Source organism: Ciconia boyciana, chromosome 18, assembly GCF_034638445.1.
Source record: "Ciconia boyciana chromosome 18, ASM3463844v1, whole genome shotgun sequence".
NCBI lineage: Eukaryota > Metazoa > Chordata > Aves > Ciconiiformes > Ciconiidae > Ciconia > Ciconia boyciana.
The window spans coordinates 5,144,057-5,163,167 of NC_132951.1; the positions used below are offsets into that span (position 1 = coordinate 5,144,057).

General features: G+C 43.7%; 2 protein-coding genes across 7 annotated transcripts in view; one reads left to right on the forward strand and one right to left on the reverse strand.

Annotated features, from left to right (window-relative positions):
* Window positions 1–344: 344 nt before the first annotated feature.
* SPACA9 (sperm acrosome associated 9) lies at window positions 345–8,284 on the reverse strand. Of its 4 annotated transcripts, none has more exons than XM_072883290.1 (5): window positions 8,036–8,284; window positions 7,175–7,330; window positions 4,085–4,287; window positions 3,371–3,518; window positions 345–1,888 (listed from the first exon to the last, which is right to left on the reverse strand). In XM_072883290.1, the coding sequence occupies exons 2-5, from the start codon at window positions 7,316–7,318 to the stop codon at window positions 1,880–1,882; spliced, it is 504 nt and encodes a 167-aa protein (XP_072739391.1). In that variant the 5' UTR covers window positions 7,319–7,330; window positions 8,036–8,284; the 3' UTR covers window positions 345–1,879. The 4 variants fall into 4 exon arrangements, with proteins under 4 accessions (XP_072739391.1, XP_072739390.1, XP_072739388.1 ...); XM_072883289.1 differs by lacking the exon at window positions 345–1,888 and adding an exon at window positions 1,898–2,347; XM_072883287.1 differs by lacking the exon at window positions 345–1,888 and having other exon boundaries at window positions 1,898–3,518.
* Window positions 8,277–19,111, forward strand: part of AK8 (adenylate kinase 8) — an 81,609-nt gene continuing 70,774 nt past the window's right edge. Inside the window, exons 1-5 of one of the 3 annotated variants that reach the window (XM_072883286.1) lie at window positions 8,361–8,481; window positions 9,083–9,219; window positions 11,155–11,239; window positions 15,260–15,309; window positions 16,031–16,144. In XM_072883286.1, coding sequence (XP_072739387.1) covers window positions 11,158–11,239; window positions 15,260–15,309; window positions 16,031–16,144 — 246 coding nt within the window. In that variant the 5' untranslated portion in view covers window positions 8,361–8,481; window positions 9,083–9,219; window positions 11,155–11,157. Of the gene's footprint in view, window positions 8,482–8,526; window positions 9,220–11,154; window positions 11,240–15,259; window positions 15,310–16,030; window positions 16,145–19,111 lie in introns of those variants that run through there. The other 2 variants (XM_072883283.1, XM_072883284.1) reach the window with 2 other exon arrangements.

Below are 19,111 nucleotides of genomic sequence, written 5' to 3' on the forward strand. Positions count from 1 at the left end.
GCCGAGGGGAGAGGGGAGAGCCCGGCCCGGGGCGGGGGAAGAGAGCCCGCCGAGGGGAGCGGGGAGAGCCCGGCGGCCGTTACAGCGCGTTCCCGCAGCCGGGACGGGCCCCGCTCGCCCCGCGTCCCACGGCGTTTCCCGGCCGCGGCCACTAGAGGCCCCGCGAAGCCCGGCACTTCGCTCCGGCACTTCGCCCCGCATCGGCTTTAACGGCGTTTTGGGGACGCCGCGTTCCCCCTCTCCCTCGGGCCGCCCGCGGCCGCCCCTGAGGAGCCCCCTCCACCCCTGACACTGGCTGGGAACTTCCTGGGCTCCGGGCCGTACCCCGTCCTCTCGGCGACTGGGACGCTGGGACCGCATGTTCCGTACAGAACATTTTGGCCTGGTTACAGGTTGACAAAAGCCTGGTTTGGCCCTTAGCTGAATCAAGGGGAGCACAGGGGTAGCTTGTGGCCTACAGATGCCAGGATTCTGTTGAGATCATCAGCTGCCAGCCTGTATCTCTGTTTCAGTCTTTGAACGAGAAAGCAGCATTTATTTCCCGGACTAACTGACAGATCTGTAGGTAAGTCAGGTTGGTGCCCTGCCTGGTTTCTCAGTGTGTACCTTGGAATTTTATGCTCACAGAGGCTAAAGTCAAACTTTATTGCACTTCTGTGTTTGGCTTTTACATCCCGTTTATGTAAATTCTTCAAACAGCTTGATTTGTAGTAGAGAAAAACAATTCTTGCTGTATCTTTTTGTCTTTTGAAGTGTCCATCCACTCTGGAAGAGGAGAACTTGTATGGAAATTAAGTAATTTGTCTAGATGTTTTTGTGAGACTTTGCAGTCTTCCAACAGATTCTGGTCATGTCATTACCAAACCTCAGACTGCAAGTTTTTTGCACTCATTTTTCTGCTTGTGTCGTAAAATTTTGGCTGAGCAAGGCTGATTGAAAGGATAGGGCTAGGCTAGAAATTATTACTAAGGTTTGGGAACTATGTTTCTTGTGTGTATCGCAACCTCTGTCAAGTACGAAGGGACAACTGCACTGGCATTTCGAACAGCGGGGTTGGGGAGGTGGCAGGCAGGGTTTGACAGGACTGTTCTGACACACAGTTTGTGCTGCGCTGTACTGTGGACGTTGAAAGTGAACTACAAACTGGAGGATAATTTTGGTCTCATCAGAGCCTGCGTGTTCAAATTTAAACTATACAACAGGGTGAGGAAGGCTGGAAACAAGATCTGGGAATAGCGTCCCTCGTCTCCCCAACACTTGTAATCTTTTAGTCCACGTAGCGTGTACTTGTTTTGAAAAACTTTCCAAGACACCAGCTGTCATCGGACACTTGTCTTTGCAACATGAAACACAATAGGGCAGCTGCGAGCAACTTTGATTTTTCTGCCTGAAGCTGCCTCTGCAACAGGGCTCTCAAATAAAGCCTGAGAGGGTGACGGTCATGTTTAGCTGGCTGTGGCCCCAGTAGTGCCTAGGAGTCTCTGTGCGACCCTGGCAAGCTTTGTTACCATTTTGAGTTCACCAAGGTTCAATTCAGTTCGATTATGATGTCTCCTAAAAATAGGCTTCTATTCCAGGGCGGATAGATGTATTGCATTGCAGCACATGTGGATAGGGGAAGGGAAAAAAGTGCAAAAGAAGGTAGGGTTATGTGAGGAATACAAATGCTCCTGAAAATACTTCCCATTTCATCGGAGCTCTCATTCCTTCCTATGCTCCCTCCTCTGTATTAATTCTCCCTTCTTTGTTGGCTGCTTGTTGCCAAAATCTGGTCATCTTCAGGCAAAAGCTTTCTCACAATTTTAGCAAACTGAGCCAGGTATGCAAGGGGGAATTGTTTATTCAGGAGTGTCTTCCAGCAGGAAGCAAAGAACAGGAGCTAATGTGCCTGTGGGAGGGGAAAAGAGCAGTCAGATACAGGGAAGACACCGCATTATCGAGATCCTAAGTTTGTAGTTAACAGTGCTTGAATAAAAGCGCCACCAAAAATGCATATCAGCTCCAGGGAATGGGGAGAGCCTGGGACTCTGCTGACCCTCCCTAAGCAGGCTGGAAAGCAAGCTGTTTTCAGCACTGGTATAAAGTCACTGCTGGAATTGTGAAGTGCTGGTATAAAAGCAGTATGAGACTGTTTCAAATGCCTTGCAGTTTTAATGAACTAAGCCTTATAACATCCTTGGAAGCTAGGCAAGCCAGATTCTCATCTCAAAAAAGGGAAAGCACAGACATTTTAACTTGCAGTTTGAAAAGGAATGATCTGAAAATGGCCACAGCTTTCTCTCTCTGCTCCCACCAGATTCCCATGAATCACGTCGACTGGAAATGACTTCGTTAGCTTTGCAGAGCTCTGGGGAGGACAGGGTGTTTTATTCAAGTTTGGATATTGTCAGCACACTGAACTAAGTGCAAAATGAAGTTTGTTCTCCTTTACATCTCTAGCTCTGACAGTCAAACAGGTGTAAGGGAAGATGTTCTGAGGGGTGTGTACCGGCAATGGTGTGAGAACCTGCAAAAAGGATGCCACAGAGCACAGTCGGTGCAGCTAAAGCATGCTGACCTTTCCTGTAGCCAACGGCATGGAAGGGAGACATCATTAGTGTCCTGTAGACTTTGATTCTTTGATCCAAATAACCAGGCAATTTCAATGGGGGTGAGGGAACTCTGGGGACAAGTCTAAATCTCAAACACACGTCTGAATGCACAATGAGAGGCCTTTGCTGCTCTGCACCATGTCCGTCAGACACGCAGGTTCTTCACATATCTGGCGTCAGCGAGTGAGTGGGTGTTCCTCAGAAAGAAGTCTGAGAAAGTGTAAAATCCCATTTCAAGTAGCTTGCCCAAGATCCGTATCTGAGCGATTAGAACCTGATTGCTCCTGACTATTCCCTGCGCTCACCGCAGTGCTGGTCGAAGGGACCAGCTGTAGTGCTACAGCTACTTTTGTTGGGATACGACTTTAAGGAGGAGAGTGGAAACATCAGCAAAAGAGAGAGTATGTATCTGTAAGGCTGGCTTACCAGGCTAACTCTTCAGAGAGTGGACTCGGATAGGAAGGATCTAGTATTCATTTCACTGTCTTTAATCAGACACCTGATTAAAGGTGGTAAGCAGAAGATGCATAAACTTTAATCCTTTAAAAGGCGTGTCTACCTGGTGGTTTCCAGGGACCTTTAAGTTTCCCATTGTGATTTTCTGTGTCATTTAGGTTCTTCTTTCGGACATGCTTACTCCCCTGCACTTGTACATTATCTTTGTTACTAGTTGAGGTCTGAGCTTCAAGGTGCACAGAATGTGGTGTCTGGGAAATGGCTGCCCTAGCTAGGGCATCCTGGGGTGCCCTCTTCTCAGAGATAGCACTTCCACCACTCACGTTATACAGCACGTGCCGTGGCAGCTTCTCAATGTGGGTTACCCACTCCTTCATGTAGTCTAGAACGATGGGGATGAGGCTCACCACACCTCCATAATGATTCTTTGCTTCATCACAGCTCAGGTGATTCACAACATCATGGGGGTATCTGTGGGACAGAAGGAAACAATTGGCAGAGTACTCCCAGCAATGCAACCCTGGTGAGCCGACGGTGTCCCCCTGACACCCTCTGGGAAAAGCAGAAATGCACAGCCAGCCATTTCCCCAAAACAAGAAGGCACGGATAGAATTGCACCTTGAGAAATGAGTCCTGCCAAATGCACCATCCTGGCTGTTGGGCTAGATCTGGAAGAGTTCAAGAGCGTGTACAGACACTTGCCCCACAGAAATTAGCTACATGCAGAGCAGGAAGAGGAGGAAGGAGGTAAACTGCCTGAGCATTGCACGGGACTTCAGGGTACTAACCTGCCTGTATATGCCCTTCCATGCACCAGTAAAAAGAATGAATAAACAAACCCCTTTTTGTGAATGGAGGCTGGCAATGTTTTCCCAACAGCTGGAGTAGTAAACTGGGTAGCAGCTTGTACCCTCACTGAAGCCAGAAAGATGATGTAACAGAATTGATGGAGAAGTCAAGTGGGAATATGCATTCTTGTGACAGGCCCCCGGCATTGACAATCGCCTTAAAGGAACTAAGCTGATGGAGAGACCTACTTAGCTCGGATGGTGCTCAGATCGTTGCTGTGGCTAAGGAGCAGCTTGCATCTCTCCCGAATGCCATTGGTTATGTTGTTACCAGAATGCACGGTTTCCAGCTTGTGGCAGAGCTTGCTTAGATCATTGCAGATGTTTAGGAACATGTTGAGGATACGCCTGTCCGTAGAGTTGTTACAGTGATGGTCCATGTAGGACTGTACCTGTAGAGTGCAACATGGGGAAAGACAGAATCATGCATGTTAAATTACATTTAACTTACGCTGCAAAGTTCCTTAGGTTAGTGTCGAGAAGCTGCTTTCTGTCGTGACTCTGCAGGCATGAGCCACTATGGAAACTGCAATACAGCGGCAGGTGGTAAGATTTCTAGAGCATGCTTGAGATGTTTGCTTGTCATTCATCATGACTGAAGAAGGCTGGGGTGATGGATCTGCTCGTCAGCGCACCAGTGAGCCTTCCTCCCTCTTTGAAGAAGTGTAGGAGTACCACAGCCAAAACCGCAGCTCTGCTGCAAGCACTGCAGAAACAGGTTGGGCGTGGGGGGAGGTTTCTGTCTGCTCTGAGCAGGGCTCCCTCTGCCACTGCCACGGCTGTCTAGGCAGAGCGGGGTGGGAGGTGAGTGACCGAACTGGGACTGGTTTGGAGTAACAGTGTGGATGTGTTTGCACATACATGCATTCTTCATGGTTCTTTATTTGGCACCACTAGATGTGACTGCAAACTAAACCCATTTAACCTAAATTGTCCTCACTAACCTGTTATAGCTATGATATTCCCTATTTGCCTTGAGCATTTTTGTTACTCAGAGTGAATGGCGTTGCATGATGAAACATTATGCCAAGAGATTAAGTATCTTCTCCAAAGAAATTACAGGCACTTCAGACATGAGTGGTCAGAGTATAAAATACTGAGCGGCTGGTTGGCAGTCATAGCTGGACTCTAACACCTTCAGTGCTTTCTGTAAGATTTCAAGACAAGAACAAAGTAGCTGTTCCAACATCGGTACAGTTCCTGCATACAGAAAAGCCATGCTATGTGCTTGGGCAAATTCTCAGCAGGTTTGTAAGAAAAATAAAAAATGGCCCCTAAGGGTCCATTTCCACTACAGATTCCTCCTTCCACACTGTTCGCTGAGCGTTGTGTCCTTGTGAGTGGCAGGATTGTTTTATTGCTGCTGTGAGCAGAAATAGTCCTAAAGAGAATAGCATTTTAGCCTGGATGTTCACCGATGGGATAACAGGACTTTGTTTTGTCCGCATCAACACCAGAGAGTTAATGCACCTGCGTAACCAGGATGGGGACCAGGACTACAGGAACAAGGGCTTGCAAGGGCTGCCCAGCTCTGCATTAGCCAGCTGCTGCTGAGCAGTTGGGCTGCCTCCAGGGGAGTTCACAGAGAGCCCCTACGCTGCGCCGATGTCGTGACCACAGCCAGGCTCTGCAGCGCAGGGACTCACTGGTGATCTGAATCTCTGAAGCAATGACTGAGGAGCTTGTCTCAGCAAACCACTTGGGATTTGACTTTATACCCTACTCCATGTAGAAGTCTTTAAGGAGCTGTTGCCGTTGCCTGTGGTGTGCTCTTCGATCTTTCCACCTTACTGTGCTCTTCTCTTTTCTCCGAGAAATGTCATCACTCAACACTAAAAATGCTACCACATACAGTTTTTAGGGGTTAGAAATGCAGCCATGTTCAAGTGCAATATCTTTTTTTTCTGTAGCGTCTATGTTTACATGCAAAGAAAGCTGGCAGTCAAGTCAGCTGTAGGCTGAGACCACGCATATTTCTGCATTTGTTGCTTTTATTCTCATGCCCTCCCATTCAAAATTAAAAATAGGGTTGGGCTGATTCAGGAGAATGGTAGTGAAATAAAATGGATGTCGGGTTTGTCCCCAGTGAACTTTCTTTGGTAGTGGTTCCGTTCCTGCGCAACGCATCACCAGTATGTGCTGCACCAATTGCTCCCTGTTCTCCCCAGTAACTTGCTCTTTTCCCTTTCCCGTCCTCCCCCTGGGGTAACACGCTTGTACCCTCAGGGCTATCCCTGCACTACAGTTTGCCACCCCTAAGTCCACGTGTTACTGTATCACAAACGATGCCGTGGATCAATGTAATTGCTGAAGTTGTTGCCTACGAGGTTTCACCCCCATGACAAGCAGCCCTTCCACCTCTGCCAAGAAGCAGAGTCCAAGCTTGCTCAGTACCACGGAAATATTGGCACTTTTAAAAACAGCATAATGTTATACAAAATCTCAAAGCCTGTGTTTGGAAAAAAATGGTTCAGCGTAATGTCTGTTGCAATCTCGTCAATGTTACAAGCAAAGCCCTTATATTAGAGAGAGTCAGCCCTTAGAAAAGACAACCAGCTCACTTTTGTGTCCTAATCCTAATAACAGCTTTGGCTTTCACTCTGGCTTTGGCATCCATCTGGGTTTTGTGCCTGGGTTCTGCTGCCTCACATCCACAATTCTAATTTTATTTAGATTTTTCTTCCCCCTCTGTCTGCAGGTGGTCTAAGTTCTTCGCACTACTTAAAACATCCCATGCTATAAAAATTCCAAGACAATTCACTTACCAGCCCAGAAACCCCCTAGCCCACTTGGGACTTTCAGCCCTCAATCCATCATCCTACCTCTGTAACACAGCCATTATTTTTAATAAGCACTATAGAAAGATACAGCAGCACCAATACCAGGGGGAAGAGGCAAGCATGCTGGTTACTACAAGTTAAGGATTACAGATTCCATGTGTGGCTGGGGAAGGAGGGTTGGTTTGATTGTATTCTTGTACCCGGTATTTCTGGCTATGCCTCAGCAGCGAAATGATGGTGTTAAACTAAATCACAAAATGATGCTCAGCAATAAAATTCCTTCTCTGTAAATGGGAAGGCCTACCATAGGTATTTCTCTCCCCTACTTAACCTTTTGCCACTGGTTTGCAGAGTTATGCACAAATGTTACTAGAGAGTTTTTATGCATCTTCCCTTAGTAAAAACATTTATTCATCCCTGAACTAGAGCCAAGCGCGCGACAGCACCGCGTTGGTCCCTGTTCTCATCGGCAGAGAACTTTGTGCTGAATACTTTGTACCTGGCTGATGCTCGCCACGGGTCTGATCATGTCATGTGCGTTCTCTCGGGTGTGTTGCAGTGCTCCGATAAACGTAAACTGCTGCTGCAGGAAGAGCTTGTAGTGCTGCTCTATGTTTCTTAGAGCCTCCTTTACCTCATTCATGTTTTCCCCCTCCTGGATTTCGGGAGAGAAGGAGAGAAAGTAAGCTACTTTTTAGAAATGATGCAATGCTACATATGTAACTCACTCTTTCACCTGAGTTGGAATTGTGTAGGTTAGTGGAAGACTTTAAAAAGAAAAAAAAAGGAAAAAGAAGAAAAAAAGAGAAGATATGTTGTGTCAAAGCTCTGCAGTCCCAGAGCCCCAGACAGTAAGTCAATGAGGTAGTAATGATGCTGCACAGAGAGGCAGAGAACCCAGAGGGGACCCCGGGCAACCGGGTGCCATGAACCCTCGCGGGTCTGTTGGAAACATTCTGTGGCGATGCATCGAGCGCACGGCCCGGCAGGGACCGGCGGGAGAGCCGGCTCCTCTTACCCGGCGTAGAACTACTGCCCGAGTGGCTTAAAAGCTCCGGCGTTACCCGAAGCCAGCTCGGCAGGCAGCGTGCGGTGGGGAGCGGGGCAGGCCCGGGGCCGTGGTTAACCCCCGTCCCTGCGGGGCCTGCCGCGGGGGCTGGTTTTCCCCCAGCGCTGGCCCTGCGCTCTCGGGGCCGCCTTGCCTGCAGCCCCCCGCGCCGTCCCGCCCGCCCGCCCGCCCGAGAACCGCCAGCCCCCCCCCGAGCCCCGTCCTGCGGCCCGGGGCCCCGCGCTGAGGGCGGGCCTCGCCCCTCCGCTCCCGCCCGCCCCCGGCAGCTTGGCGAGCCCTGCGGCTCCCTACCGGCCGGCGCAGCCCGGCGGGCGGGCCGGGGCGGCGCGGCAGCCCCGCCGAGAGGGGCCGGTGCGGGCAGCGGCTGACCGGGCTCCCCCGGGCGCCCCGGCACCTCCCGCCGCGCCGCCGTCGCCCCGGCAACCGCGCCGCCGTCTCCCTGGCAACCGCTCTGACGTCACGCCCCACTTCCCGGGGTGGGGCGCGTCGCCGTTCGATGGCGTCGCCCCCCGGTGCTATTAGCGAGGCGGTGGTCACCCCCGCGCCCCGCCCCCCGGCAGCGCTGAGCGGGGCGGGGCCTTTCCGCGTCGCGGAGTGATGACGCGCTCCTTAGCAACGCAGCGCGGCGGCGGGGCTGGTTGCTAGGGGCGGCCATGGACGCCCCCGCCCGGCCGTGGCCGCCGCCGCCGCCGGTGGGCGCCTACGCGGAGGAGCAGGAGCTCTTCCGGCTCCTGCAGGTGAACGGGCCGCGCCCGCCCCGGGGGCACGGCGGGGACCCCCCCCACCGTCTCCTCCGGAGCGCGGGGGCGGCCTGGCGGGCCCGGGGGGCGGTGAGGGGCACCCGCGGCGCCGGCCTGGCCGCGGGGGCGGGGCCCGTTTCCTCACGGCCTCCGCCGGCGGCCGGCCGGCCCGCGGTGCTGCCCGCGGGGAGGCCCGGGCCCGGGGCGGCCCCGGGAGGGCTCGCCTGGGGGGCAGCGCCGCGGCCATTTCCCCCAGCGGCCGGTACCGGGCGCCTGTGGAAAGGCGCGGGCGGGTGTCCCCGTCTGAGGCAACGTGCACCGGCCGAGAGCTTTCTTAATTAATTAACTTATTTTAATAATCGCCTGGCAATTGCTAGGGTTCATACATGTCATTTTTTTGCGGAAGAAGGCGGCAGCCTGTGGAAGAAAGGTGTTGAGTCCGTGAAAGGAGAGGCAGGCTTGGCAGGACAGGGAGGAGGAGGGGGCAGTAACAAATTAAGCGCGGGAAAAACCGAGGTGAAGGGTTTTGCCCTTCCGGAGCCAGGGGCTGGCGGGGTGGCGCGTTGCAGCCGGCTTATCAGCATTACCCGTTTCGAAGCGTTTCTCCGTGCGTTCCTGCTGCTGTTGTGGCTTTTCTGTGGAGATGTGTGTCAAAAATAAAGAAAAAGAAGTACACTTCTTCCATCGTTGTGGTTTCAGTAAATAGCGAGATTGGTTTCCCTGCCTTACAGAAAGGTATGTGTCGTTCTGTAAGTTTGGAAAAAGCCCTTTTGACCCGCACGGGGAGGTTTGTGCGAGGGACTAAATCCTCTGGTGCTGTTTGTTCTGAGAACTTGTTGGAGAGACTCCCCCGTGTGCCGGTGCTAACTCTTCTCATAACTCGGATTTGTATGTCATAAGGCCTTTTTACTTTTTCAAATCTCACTGGAAAACACACAAATGCTTATTTTTCTTTCCTTTTTTTTTGCCGCTTTTTTTTTTTCATGTAACTTCAAGGCCATTTGGTATAACCAGTGTGGCATAGTATTTGTGGGGTTTTTATGGAAATACTGTTTTGCGTGCCATGAGGCACTGGATGCAGCTGCAGGCTCCCATATGATATAAAATGCTTATGGGATTTACTCAGAGCGTTGTTTTCTTTTCATGCTTCAATTGTGTTGTAGCAACATAATGGTACAAACAAACACAGCTTGAAATTATTGTCCTAAACTTAAACATTTACAAAACTCAAAATGTGAAACCTAAAACACGAGACCCAAGCCGTGAACCTCCTCCAGCAATTAACAGAGCTGCTCGTGTAAAATTAAACTGGATAAAACAGAGCATGCATGTCAGTGCTGGTGGGATTTGAGCACAAAATAGCGGAAGTATCAATCATTGTCAGCCTGAACAATATTGAATTGTAAGAAGACCAAATGTTCTAGGTTTGTTATTTTTAAAGCTGCTGATAGTTGTAGTGCCAAATTCAGATTTCTTCGTTTAAATAACTGTTGCTGGAAAGTAATAATTTTTAAATTAACTTCCAATAAAAATGCAAATTTTATACTTTATGCTATGTGCTACCCAGACCTTGAAGCATCAGAACTTGCATGTGAAACAGTTTATTAAAAAAATTGAGTGTTTTAATTATTCTAATGAAGTGAGTGAAGCAGAAAAGCAAAATAGGCCACTCTAATAAAAGACAATCAATTGGTTAGAGTATAAAATTTTATGGAACATACAGACTTTATGGAATTAACTTGCAAATATTAAAGCGTTTTGACTGATTTTTAGAAAAAGACATACTATTCCAGCATGAGCATTTCAGTACATAATCTAAGTCAGAACATTAGTTGCTGTTTGATGTTTAGTTTTAATTACAGAATTCTTGGCTGTGCTGAAATGCCTTGTAGGAAAGTCTACGGAGTTAGTGTTTCTCAGTGTTGTTCCTTTCTCTGCCCGTAAAGCTACAATCCTTGCTGGAATTGGCAGAAGACCCCCACTGCTATCAGTGGGAGCTGAAGCAGGGCCCTGTATAACCTCAAACATTTAATATGAAAATGGGCTCCAAAATAGACATTCAAGGAAATGCTTTAAGCCTTTTTTTTTCCCCTTCCCCCCCCCCCTTACTTTTCATGTCAGAGGAAGACTAGTACAGTTACAGAACTGAGATGTGCTGCTTTTGTGTCTTTGATTGGTTGTTGGTTTTGTGTGCTTTGTGTGTCTGTTCTGCAGTCCTCTAGGCTAGTCGGAAACTCGTGGGACCCTGCTTGAGAAGGAGGTTTAACTTGCCCTGCAGAGATACTAATTTAAGTTGACTTGGTTTTCAAAACTCCTTGTATGGTTTTTATGTCAATGCTGACTCAACCATTATTGACACCAGGCTCAAGGTGATCTATATGATACATAGGGGCACCAAACCTTTCTGGTGTCTATATGTATCATAAATAAGCTAAAGCAAATAGATTATTTTTTTATTGGCAATTTTCTGACCATGCTTTACTTCAGTTTTTAAGCATCTGAAATAGGTTTCATAGTCTCAGTTTTGTCGATGAAAGGGGCCTTAAGAAAACGAATAAGCATTTATAAACTCTTTAAGATCCTCACTGTAACATTGCTGTAAAAATGCAATATATCATGACTGCATAGCTATGTTAAATTTTCCTCTGACTTTGTCCTATTTATTTTCAGAACATGCTTGAAGAACTATTAATTCATAAGCCAGATGATCCCATTCAGTATATGATAAACCATTTAAAGCAAAACAACGATGATGGTAAGTGAAAATTGAGACACCATAAGTAGTTCAATTCCTTATTTGTAAACAGCTGTTTGAAAGCTGCACTTCAGTTGGCAAATGATGGATAAAACTTTTCAGACTGTGTCTTGAGGGAAAAAAAAAAAGAAAAAGGTGAGCGTTTTGGACTAGTTATAGGTAAGATGCTTTTAATTTCTTTTTTTAGTGGGTAATCTAATAAAAAATGCACTTTAACAGTTATAACAATGAAACCCTCTAAGGAAATAACAAAGAGTTCTAGTGTATCAATTATTAATGTGTTCTGTGCCCCATCTGATATTTCCTGTTGTCTTTAAGCTCGCTAATTACTCCTTTTGTCAGGTGTAAATTTGGTTTCCTATTCTACCTGGGCTGGCAGATTCTCTGTTTTTTGATTAGTTAGTTACTAGCTGCTGTTAATGAGTTCCACTGCTCAGTGGCATCTCGGATGAAGGAACAGTGAGCATGCCTACTTGTATGTATAACAAAACCCGGTAAATTGAATAGGAAGTCTGTATTCTGCACAATAAAAGCATGTACACTCAATCAAATTATTTGATTTACAAACTGTTCACCCTTAGGCAGATTATATTTGGGTATGCACAACTGAACTGTAATTTTTGTTCTGCATGAGCTGTCAGGGATAGCTGGTGTCATGTTGCTTTGATGTTTCTTTAAAACCATAGTAAACCATTATGAAAGTTCTGCTGCAGCACCAATGAAATCATTATCACTAGTGGTGCTGTGAGCTCTTAGTGGTGGTGATCAGATGAATGTTGATTGAAATGCTGCTAAATATTTAAAAAAAAAAAATCAGATCCTGTAAATTGTGTCCAGCCTTTTCTGATGCAGGCAGCATGAATAATCAATCTGTTTTATAGACCCGTGGAAAATGTGCGGAAGAATTTCATGCATTTTGATAGAAAGCTGATAAAATTTCTTCACATTGAGCTAACATTTGTCCTTAAGCCTCACAGCATTATTTGAACAGAATTAGGCAGGTTTCCATTTCATGACTTCAGTACTTAGGGGCTAAAGATAGAACTACAGTAGTTGTTTGTCAAAGGAAAAATGCTGTCTGGTTTTGGTCTGGAAAAACCTACTAAGAAAGGGAAGGAACTCCAATTAAAATTAAAGCCTAAATGTTGTTTTAAGAATAAATTATATGGAAAATAATGTAACAGAAATCTGTAGCAGAGTTGATTTTACTTTTTGATCATGGCGGAAGGTGCTGACTATTTAGAAGAAAAAAAAACCTTATTAGAGCCATCAGTAAAGTGATGAATTTTCATGATCTTGCCTTGCTAGACAGTTTTAGCCCTAGAGAAAATTTCAAACAGAGATGTGTGGAAAAGAAGCATTGCATCTATCCCAGGTGTGAAGTTAGAAAACCTTTTTAATTAATAATAGGATCTAAAGTACTCTTAAAAATATAAACAAGTCTAATGATGATTATAGCTTACAACTGTCTTGAAAATCTCGTAGGTCAAATGTGTGGCTAAGTGTTTGTGCTTAAGGCTCGGTACTATCGTTCTTTCATGTGATCCTTCTAAAAAGCCTTAAAGAACCGTATGAAGGCTGAAAATTCTTTCATACACAAAGATCCTAGTTTTCTACATTGTATCTTGGTTCATGCTAATAAGAAAAGCTTTTGGGATCCAAGTGGCATTTCTGTGAATTCTTCCTTTACAGTCAAACCTCTGAAGAAATGTAAAAAAGTTCTGCAAGAATGTTCGTCATGTACTATGTGCTTTTCCTGTTTGACAAAGGATTTCTCTTACAAGTTAAGCAAATTTTGTCACATTAATATTAATCATAGAATCTTTTGGACTTACATGGAACTCAGTGAGTCCAGCTGTTCTTTTGCGTTATTCCAGGATTAATTTTGTTATTACTAAAATCATTGTTGAATGTTAAAACTTACTTTACTTGGAAGAGTAAGTCCTGTAACATCTCATCAAGACTAAACATGGAATGAAATATGATTTCTTACTGAAGAAAAAGGTAGTTTCTAGATTTTCCTGACTTCATTTAGCTGCGGGTTCAGCCCTCCAGTATTAAATACTATTTGGTGATTGGAGGGGGTTAAATATTACATACAGTGGTGTCCTGGTTGTGCCCTTGTGTCATATGTTTAGGGAGAATGCTTTAGAGGAGCCTTACAAGTGTGCAAATGAGTAAATCAGTGAATTACACTGCCCCATCTGCTGCCAGCCACTAAGCAGAGAGAAAAACAGATTTAGTACAAAGTGAGCATTTACAGTAGCCCTGGGCAATATTAAAGCATGATATGGTGTATATAATGGTATGTTTCGTTTTTTATCAAACGTTTGTCCAAGAAAGCTGTGTATTAAAGCTTCAATACCTAAGGGTTTTCTTGTGAATTTTAAATCATGCTCCTAGTTAAACCTCAAAAGGATCTGTGGATGGAAAGGTTTTTTGATTTTCTTTGAAGTGGTTTGAAGAAGTTGATTAGTGTTGGCACCCGAGCACTCTTTTATGACGCTGTTTATAAATAATTCCTAAGTACCGGGCTGGAGTTTCAAGGTGTTAGATTAAAAAAAAAAAAACCTAGGATTTAATCACATTACATTTGAAAGAAATTAGGTGATAAAAACAGCTGATGTATCCTTTTAAAGTATTTTTCTACATTGTGTACTAGTTCTGTTGCACTTGCAAGAACCAATAAGGGGGGAGTTTTTCTTAAACCTTCCAAGTCAGATAACTTTGTAAAGATGAATCTGTAATTTGGGTTTCATGTATGTTTAAAAATTGCACCTGCCCAATAACTGTTAAGTGCGTGGAAGGCCTCATAAAAATACATTTCACATCCTTCCCTGTCTGCTGCCATCAGACACTGTATTTCCCTTGGTTATCAAGAGCTGAAGAGGTTTTTGTCTGAGTAGATCCCTCCTCTGTTTTGACCTATGTTACTCCCAGTAAATACTCATCAGTCCCTTCTGTATATAGTCTGTTTTGGTTTGTTTTTTTTTTCCCCGAGGTTTAGGGGAAAAAACATCAAAGATGTTAATATAAAATGACAGCTCAAGGGATTGCAGCCCAAGGTGTGTTCATGGAAAAAGTCCCAAATACTTTCCAAAGAGTCACTCCATTTTCCCTTGTTTGTCTTGCCTCTAATTCATTCCCAATGAAGCTTACAACAGTAATGCCTATTGTGTTGTCTGTATGCATTAGATTAAGAATTCCTCAGAACTGGGATGCATTTTTCCCACCTTGCCCCCTCAGGGAAAGGAGAGGGACATGCAGTAGAGAAGCACAAGATACAGAGAAAATTACTTTTAATGACGACTAGAAAAATGGAAGGTAGTTGTCAAAAAGGGTAGAGAGAGCGCTTAATTTTGCAATATCTAAATCTCTGAACCCTGACACAACCTATTTAGATTAAACTAAAAAGTAAAACTGCATTTTTTGTGATGAGAGCCAAAAGTTTTGTCAAAGTAAAAAGTATTTTTACTACCATATTGTGTAAGAGGAATGAGAGATGATCTCAAGAAGTCCCGTCCAATCTCAACCATTCTATGATTATGATAATAGTCACTTTTAAATAGTCTTGTCCTGCATGTACAAGCTAAAATATTTTTTTCATCACAAAATGTGTTAGGTCTAAATCAATGTTTTGGCAATAAAAGTCAAACTCGGATAAGGAGATGTTCACATCTTACGCTTTGGTTCATCCACTAAACTATCCATGTGTTTAAATTGTTTGAGATAGAGATACATACATATATATTTATATATATGTATCTCTAAGTGACATGTTTAGTCAGAGTATTAATCTCATGACCACAGAGATTAAAAGAAGATCCAGCTGTCACTGACTTAGTGTTTCCCTTTTTTTCCCTCAGTGGAGCCCAATCCTGAAGTCTCCATTCAGGCAGATTTCCAACTGAAATAATTGCTTCATTGTGATTACATTTATATTATGCAGTGCAATAGTGGGAAACTGGTTGGGGTTTTTGCTGTTCTGCATCTTGACATTCATGTATTCTTGTTTCATAGCTCCAAGAATTTGTGTACTTGGTCCACCTGCTTCTGGGAAAAGCACAGTTGTAAGTATGCTACCTTCAGTGTTGTTATACTGTCCAGTTACCTTTTTACTTTCTACTGACATCAGCACTTGTGAAAATTTTATTCTGAGAAAATAATTTTCAGGATTGTCAAACTGATAGAAGAGCACAAGACAAGTTGAAGGGTGGCATTCCTAAGGGGTATGCCTGTATATTACGCTACAGGTTAAATGGAAATGTTCGAGTGAGCTCTGCAAGAACTTGCTCCGGTAGTGGTAGTGATACTGCTGTAATGCAACACAAGTCTGCCTGCCTTTTTTCCCCAGCTTTTTAGCAGGACTAATTAACCTGGGAGGAGTACCACGGTTACATGTTTGTGATATTCCCATATTGTGGATTGCTTCATTTGCATGGGCAATTGTCCGTCATGTCCACTGGTACTGCTTAATTGAAAATGCCAAAGTTGTATTTGAACCACAGAGGAAGCTGACCACAGAAACTTTGTAGATGATGGTGGTGTGTGCATGCTAGGAAGAATGCTTTCTTCTTTAAAACCTGTGTTATAGTACAGTAGATGAAAAAGACCTTATTCAAAGCCGTACATCTCGAACATCTTTATAAGAAACTGTTTAAAGTTACACATATAGTCTGTTTACTTAAATGGAAGGCTAGGAAAACACTATCTTTCTGCAGCCTTCTGAAAAAATACTTCATTTTCTTTCCAAGTATTTCAACCTGTATTTTTTTTTTCTTCTTCCCTCAGGCAATGTGGCTCTGTAAACATTTGGATGCCATACGTATCTCTCAGGAGACTTTGTTATTCAAGGAAATATTAGTGCTGACAAAGGAAGCAAAGGCATATAAAGAAAGAAAACAGGTGTGTAAGAGGGTATAGTAATAGTAGTTCTCATGTCACAGAAGAGGAATAATATGGCATTCCCGTGATTTCCACTGCGATGAATTGAGCAAATCAGAGTAAAAACTTCTTGTATGCATGTGGTTTGTACATTGGTTTGTGTACATATCGGTACAGGGTCTTTCAGAGAAGAAGGGTAACCTCTGCTAGATAAGAAGATAAGAACAAAGATAAAAATGTGTCAGGGCATAGAACAGGGGCAGGAGAGGAAGACAATGGAAAGTAATGGAGGTCTTGAAAACATTAACCTTAGACATGAGCAACAGAATTGAGAGAAGTCCAGGTATGCGCAATACAACTTAAAGAATGGTTCATTATATCATTAAACAAAGCGTCTTCTATTTCAGCATGTTTGATAATCTCAATAAAATAAGCATTAATCTCTGAGGTCTCCTTTGGTACAAAATGCTTTGGAAAATATGTACACAAAGAACTTTTTTTGATCTGACAGAGCTACTTAGTTTTGCATGCTTGATTTCTCTGTAGCATGACACAAATAACTTACTTGGTGCATTAACTCAAAAGCAGTATGACAATCCAGTCAGTTATTGAAAACCCTAGAAGCTCTCAAGCTGAGGCAGTAGCAGCCGACTCAGGAGATCGTTCAGTTCTTGGGTTGATGCGCCCTACCCAACTCCGAGTACCCGGTTTGCTCCAGACAGGTTTTTAAATCCATTCATGCTTCATTGTGGACCTCCTAACTAATGTTCAAAGGAGTTGATCCAAAGAACATTTTTTCCAGTTGTCATGATTCACAGGATTAGTTGATCAGCAATGTAATTGTCTTGTTATTAAAGGCTAGTGATAAGTAGATTGGAAAAATATGTTGAAAGAATATCCTGAATACACAGAAGCATCTCTGCTTCTGATTCCTGCCCTTTTAGCTCATTCCTTTCTCCAGACGTCAAGATGTTCCCTGGTAATAGAATAGAAGAAGTCTGGTTTTCTGTGACTGTCTCTAGCAAGTCCACTAGTTTGAGTTTCTCTTTTCTCCCTTGTCACCTGTTTTCATAAAAATGGAAGCAATTTCATATCTGTGAGAATTCTACACCGCTGCTAAATTTGATTGAAATTGGCCAACAGATTCATAATTTGCTGAGATGGTAGATGGTGTGATACACAGATTAATTTTTTTCCTTAGAAAATTAGGCTGAAAATAGGGTAGTGTTTATTACACTGAATTAGTGAATGAAGTTTGGAGATGCCTTGAGTAGTATACTTAAAGATCTGAGAGGAAAGAGTTCACTGAACTCACTGAACTTACTGGCAAAAAGGTTTGCTTTTGGCTGGGATGATATAAAATGATTCTTATCAAGAATATGTACTTTGAAATCTTCCTTCTAATTATTAAAGATTGTTTTGCTAGATTCGTAAATTTCAACTTAGAGGGGGAGAATTTAAAACAAAAATTCCCTTTGGTTTAATTACTGTAATTATTAACATATTTCAGACTATACAGATGCACTTTCAAGGGCGTCCTTTTGGGCTTATTTGATTTAAAAAGATGGATGGCGTGGAAGATGAAAGTCAAAAATGTCAAGGCTAATCAGGTAGTAAGGAGTGCCCAAAGAGCAGAATCTGGTGGTGGTTTAGTACTGTGCAGTTTGCCTTTGGTTTTGAGATGTTAGATCCTAGAAGAACATTTTCACTAAATCATTTCTTTTGTTCTTTTATATGTGTTTGATTCTTCAAATGTGACTCCTAAAACTAGGAGGGAACTCCTTGCTTCCTTTTAATCAATGCAAGCTTTACAATGACTTAAAATGTAGCCAAATTGTCATCTCAAGAGCTATATTTTCCCCTCACTGATTCATGTGGGCTGGCTAAATCTACTTTTGCTGTAACTGATCCCCAGTTCTGCTGAAGCAAGTGGTAAATTTGACTCCTCTAGAATACATAACATCCATTAGCACTAATAGGGTTGGAATGTCTATTCAGGAACAGAACAATAGCTGTTTATACTGTCTTTAATATAACCAGGGCATTAAAAAGTTGTAGTCCTGGCCAAAGCAATTTAATAATGGAAAGAGGAAAAGCAGGAACTAAGACTGTGTTTTTGAAAGTCTGGTGCGAAGATCATATAACGCAATTTAATGTTGTTAGAGGAACGTTTCATGCATATAAGGTTACTGTGGCTAAATTAACCCCAGTGCCAAAGGTCGTTCATTTTTAGGTCAGTAGGCCGATGTTACTAGATCTGGACAAACGCTGCAAAAAGGTCCGCAAATGTTTGTTCACATATTTTACTTACTTATCTTTAGCCAAGCTTTAATCTCTTTTGTGTTCGCTTCCAGTGAACATTAAAGCATTTGAGTTTTCCTGGCACAAGAATTCATGGAAGGTGTATTTAAAATATGTGATTATTCTCTGAAGCTCAATTTTTAAAGTTGGACATGCAATCATTCACTAACACACACCTGGCCACTTACTAATGAGCACAGCTCAGGTAGTGAATTTTAAATATTGACTGTTCAAAGCAAAATGTGATCATTCTGCATGTAAAAATATTCCAAAAAGGAGTCAAATATTTTTGAATATTCAATAAATTTGAAGAACCACGAGCTATCAATAAATATTCCATGAACAGAAAAAGAGGCTACATTTTTGGATAAATCATTGCAAATTATTCCCTCATCTCTAGTTATTATGATGTTAATAGGAAGCACCTTCAGGTTTTTCCTATAGTGAAGTCTAATGATGAGCTATTGCATGTTTCACTTTTCCTGTTAACTGGATAAAATAAGAAGTTGAAACAACTATGGTAATTGTGGGCTTATGGGATGGGTGTGCTCTTAATGCGATACTAAATTGCAGTTAAAGTGTTTGCACACTACATAATGACTTAAAACTACTCTACAGTTGCATCATATCCCTGTGCTTTTTAAGAAGAAATATAATAGAAGAGAGGAAAACCGAAGGTGTCCTTAT

Excerpts from the sequence above, each read along its gene's own strand:
- SPACA9 (XM_072883287.1), bottom strand. The coding sequence starts at position 7,318 with ATGAATGAGGTAAAGGAGGCTCTAAGAAACATAGAGCAGCACTACAAG. Across the intron at positions 4,288-7,174 it reads CCGTGGCGAGCATCAGCCAG|GTACAGTCCTACATGGACCA; the intron begins GTACAAAGTATT and ends TGCACTCTACAG. Across the intron at positions 3,519-4,084 it reads CTGAGCACCATCCGAGCTAA|ATACCCCCATGATGTTGTGA; the intron begins GTAGGTCTCTCC and ends TCTGTCCCACAG.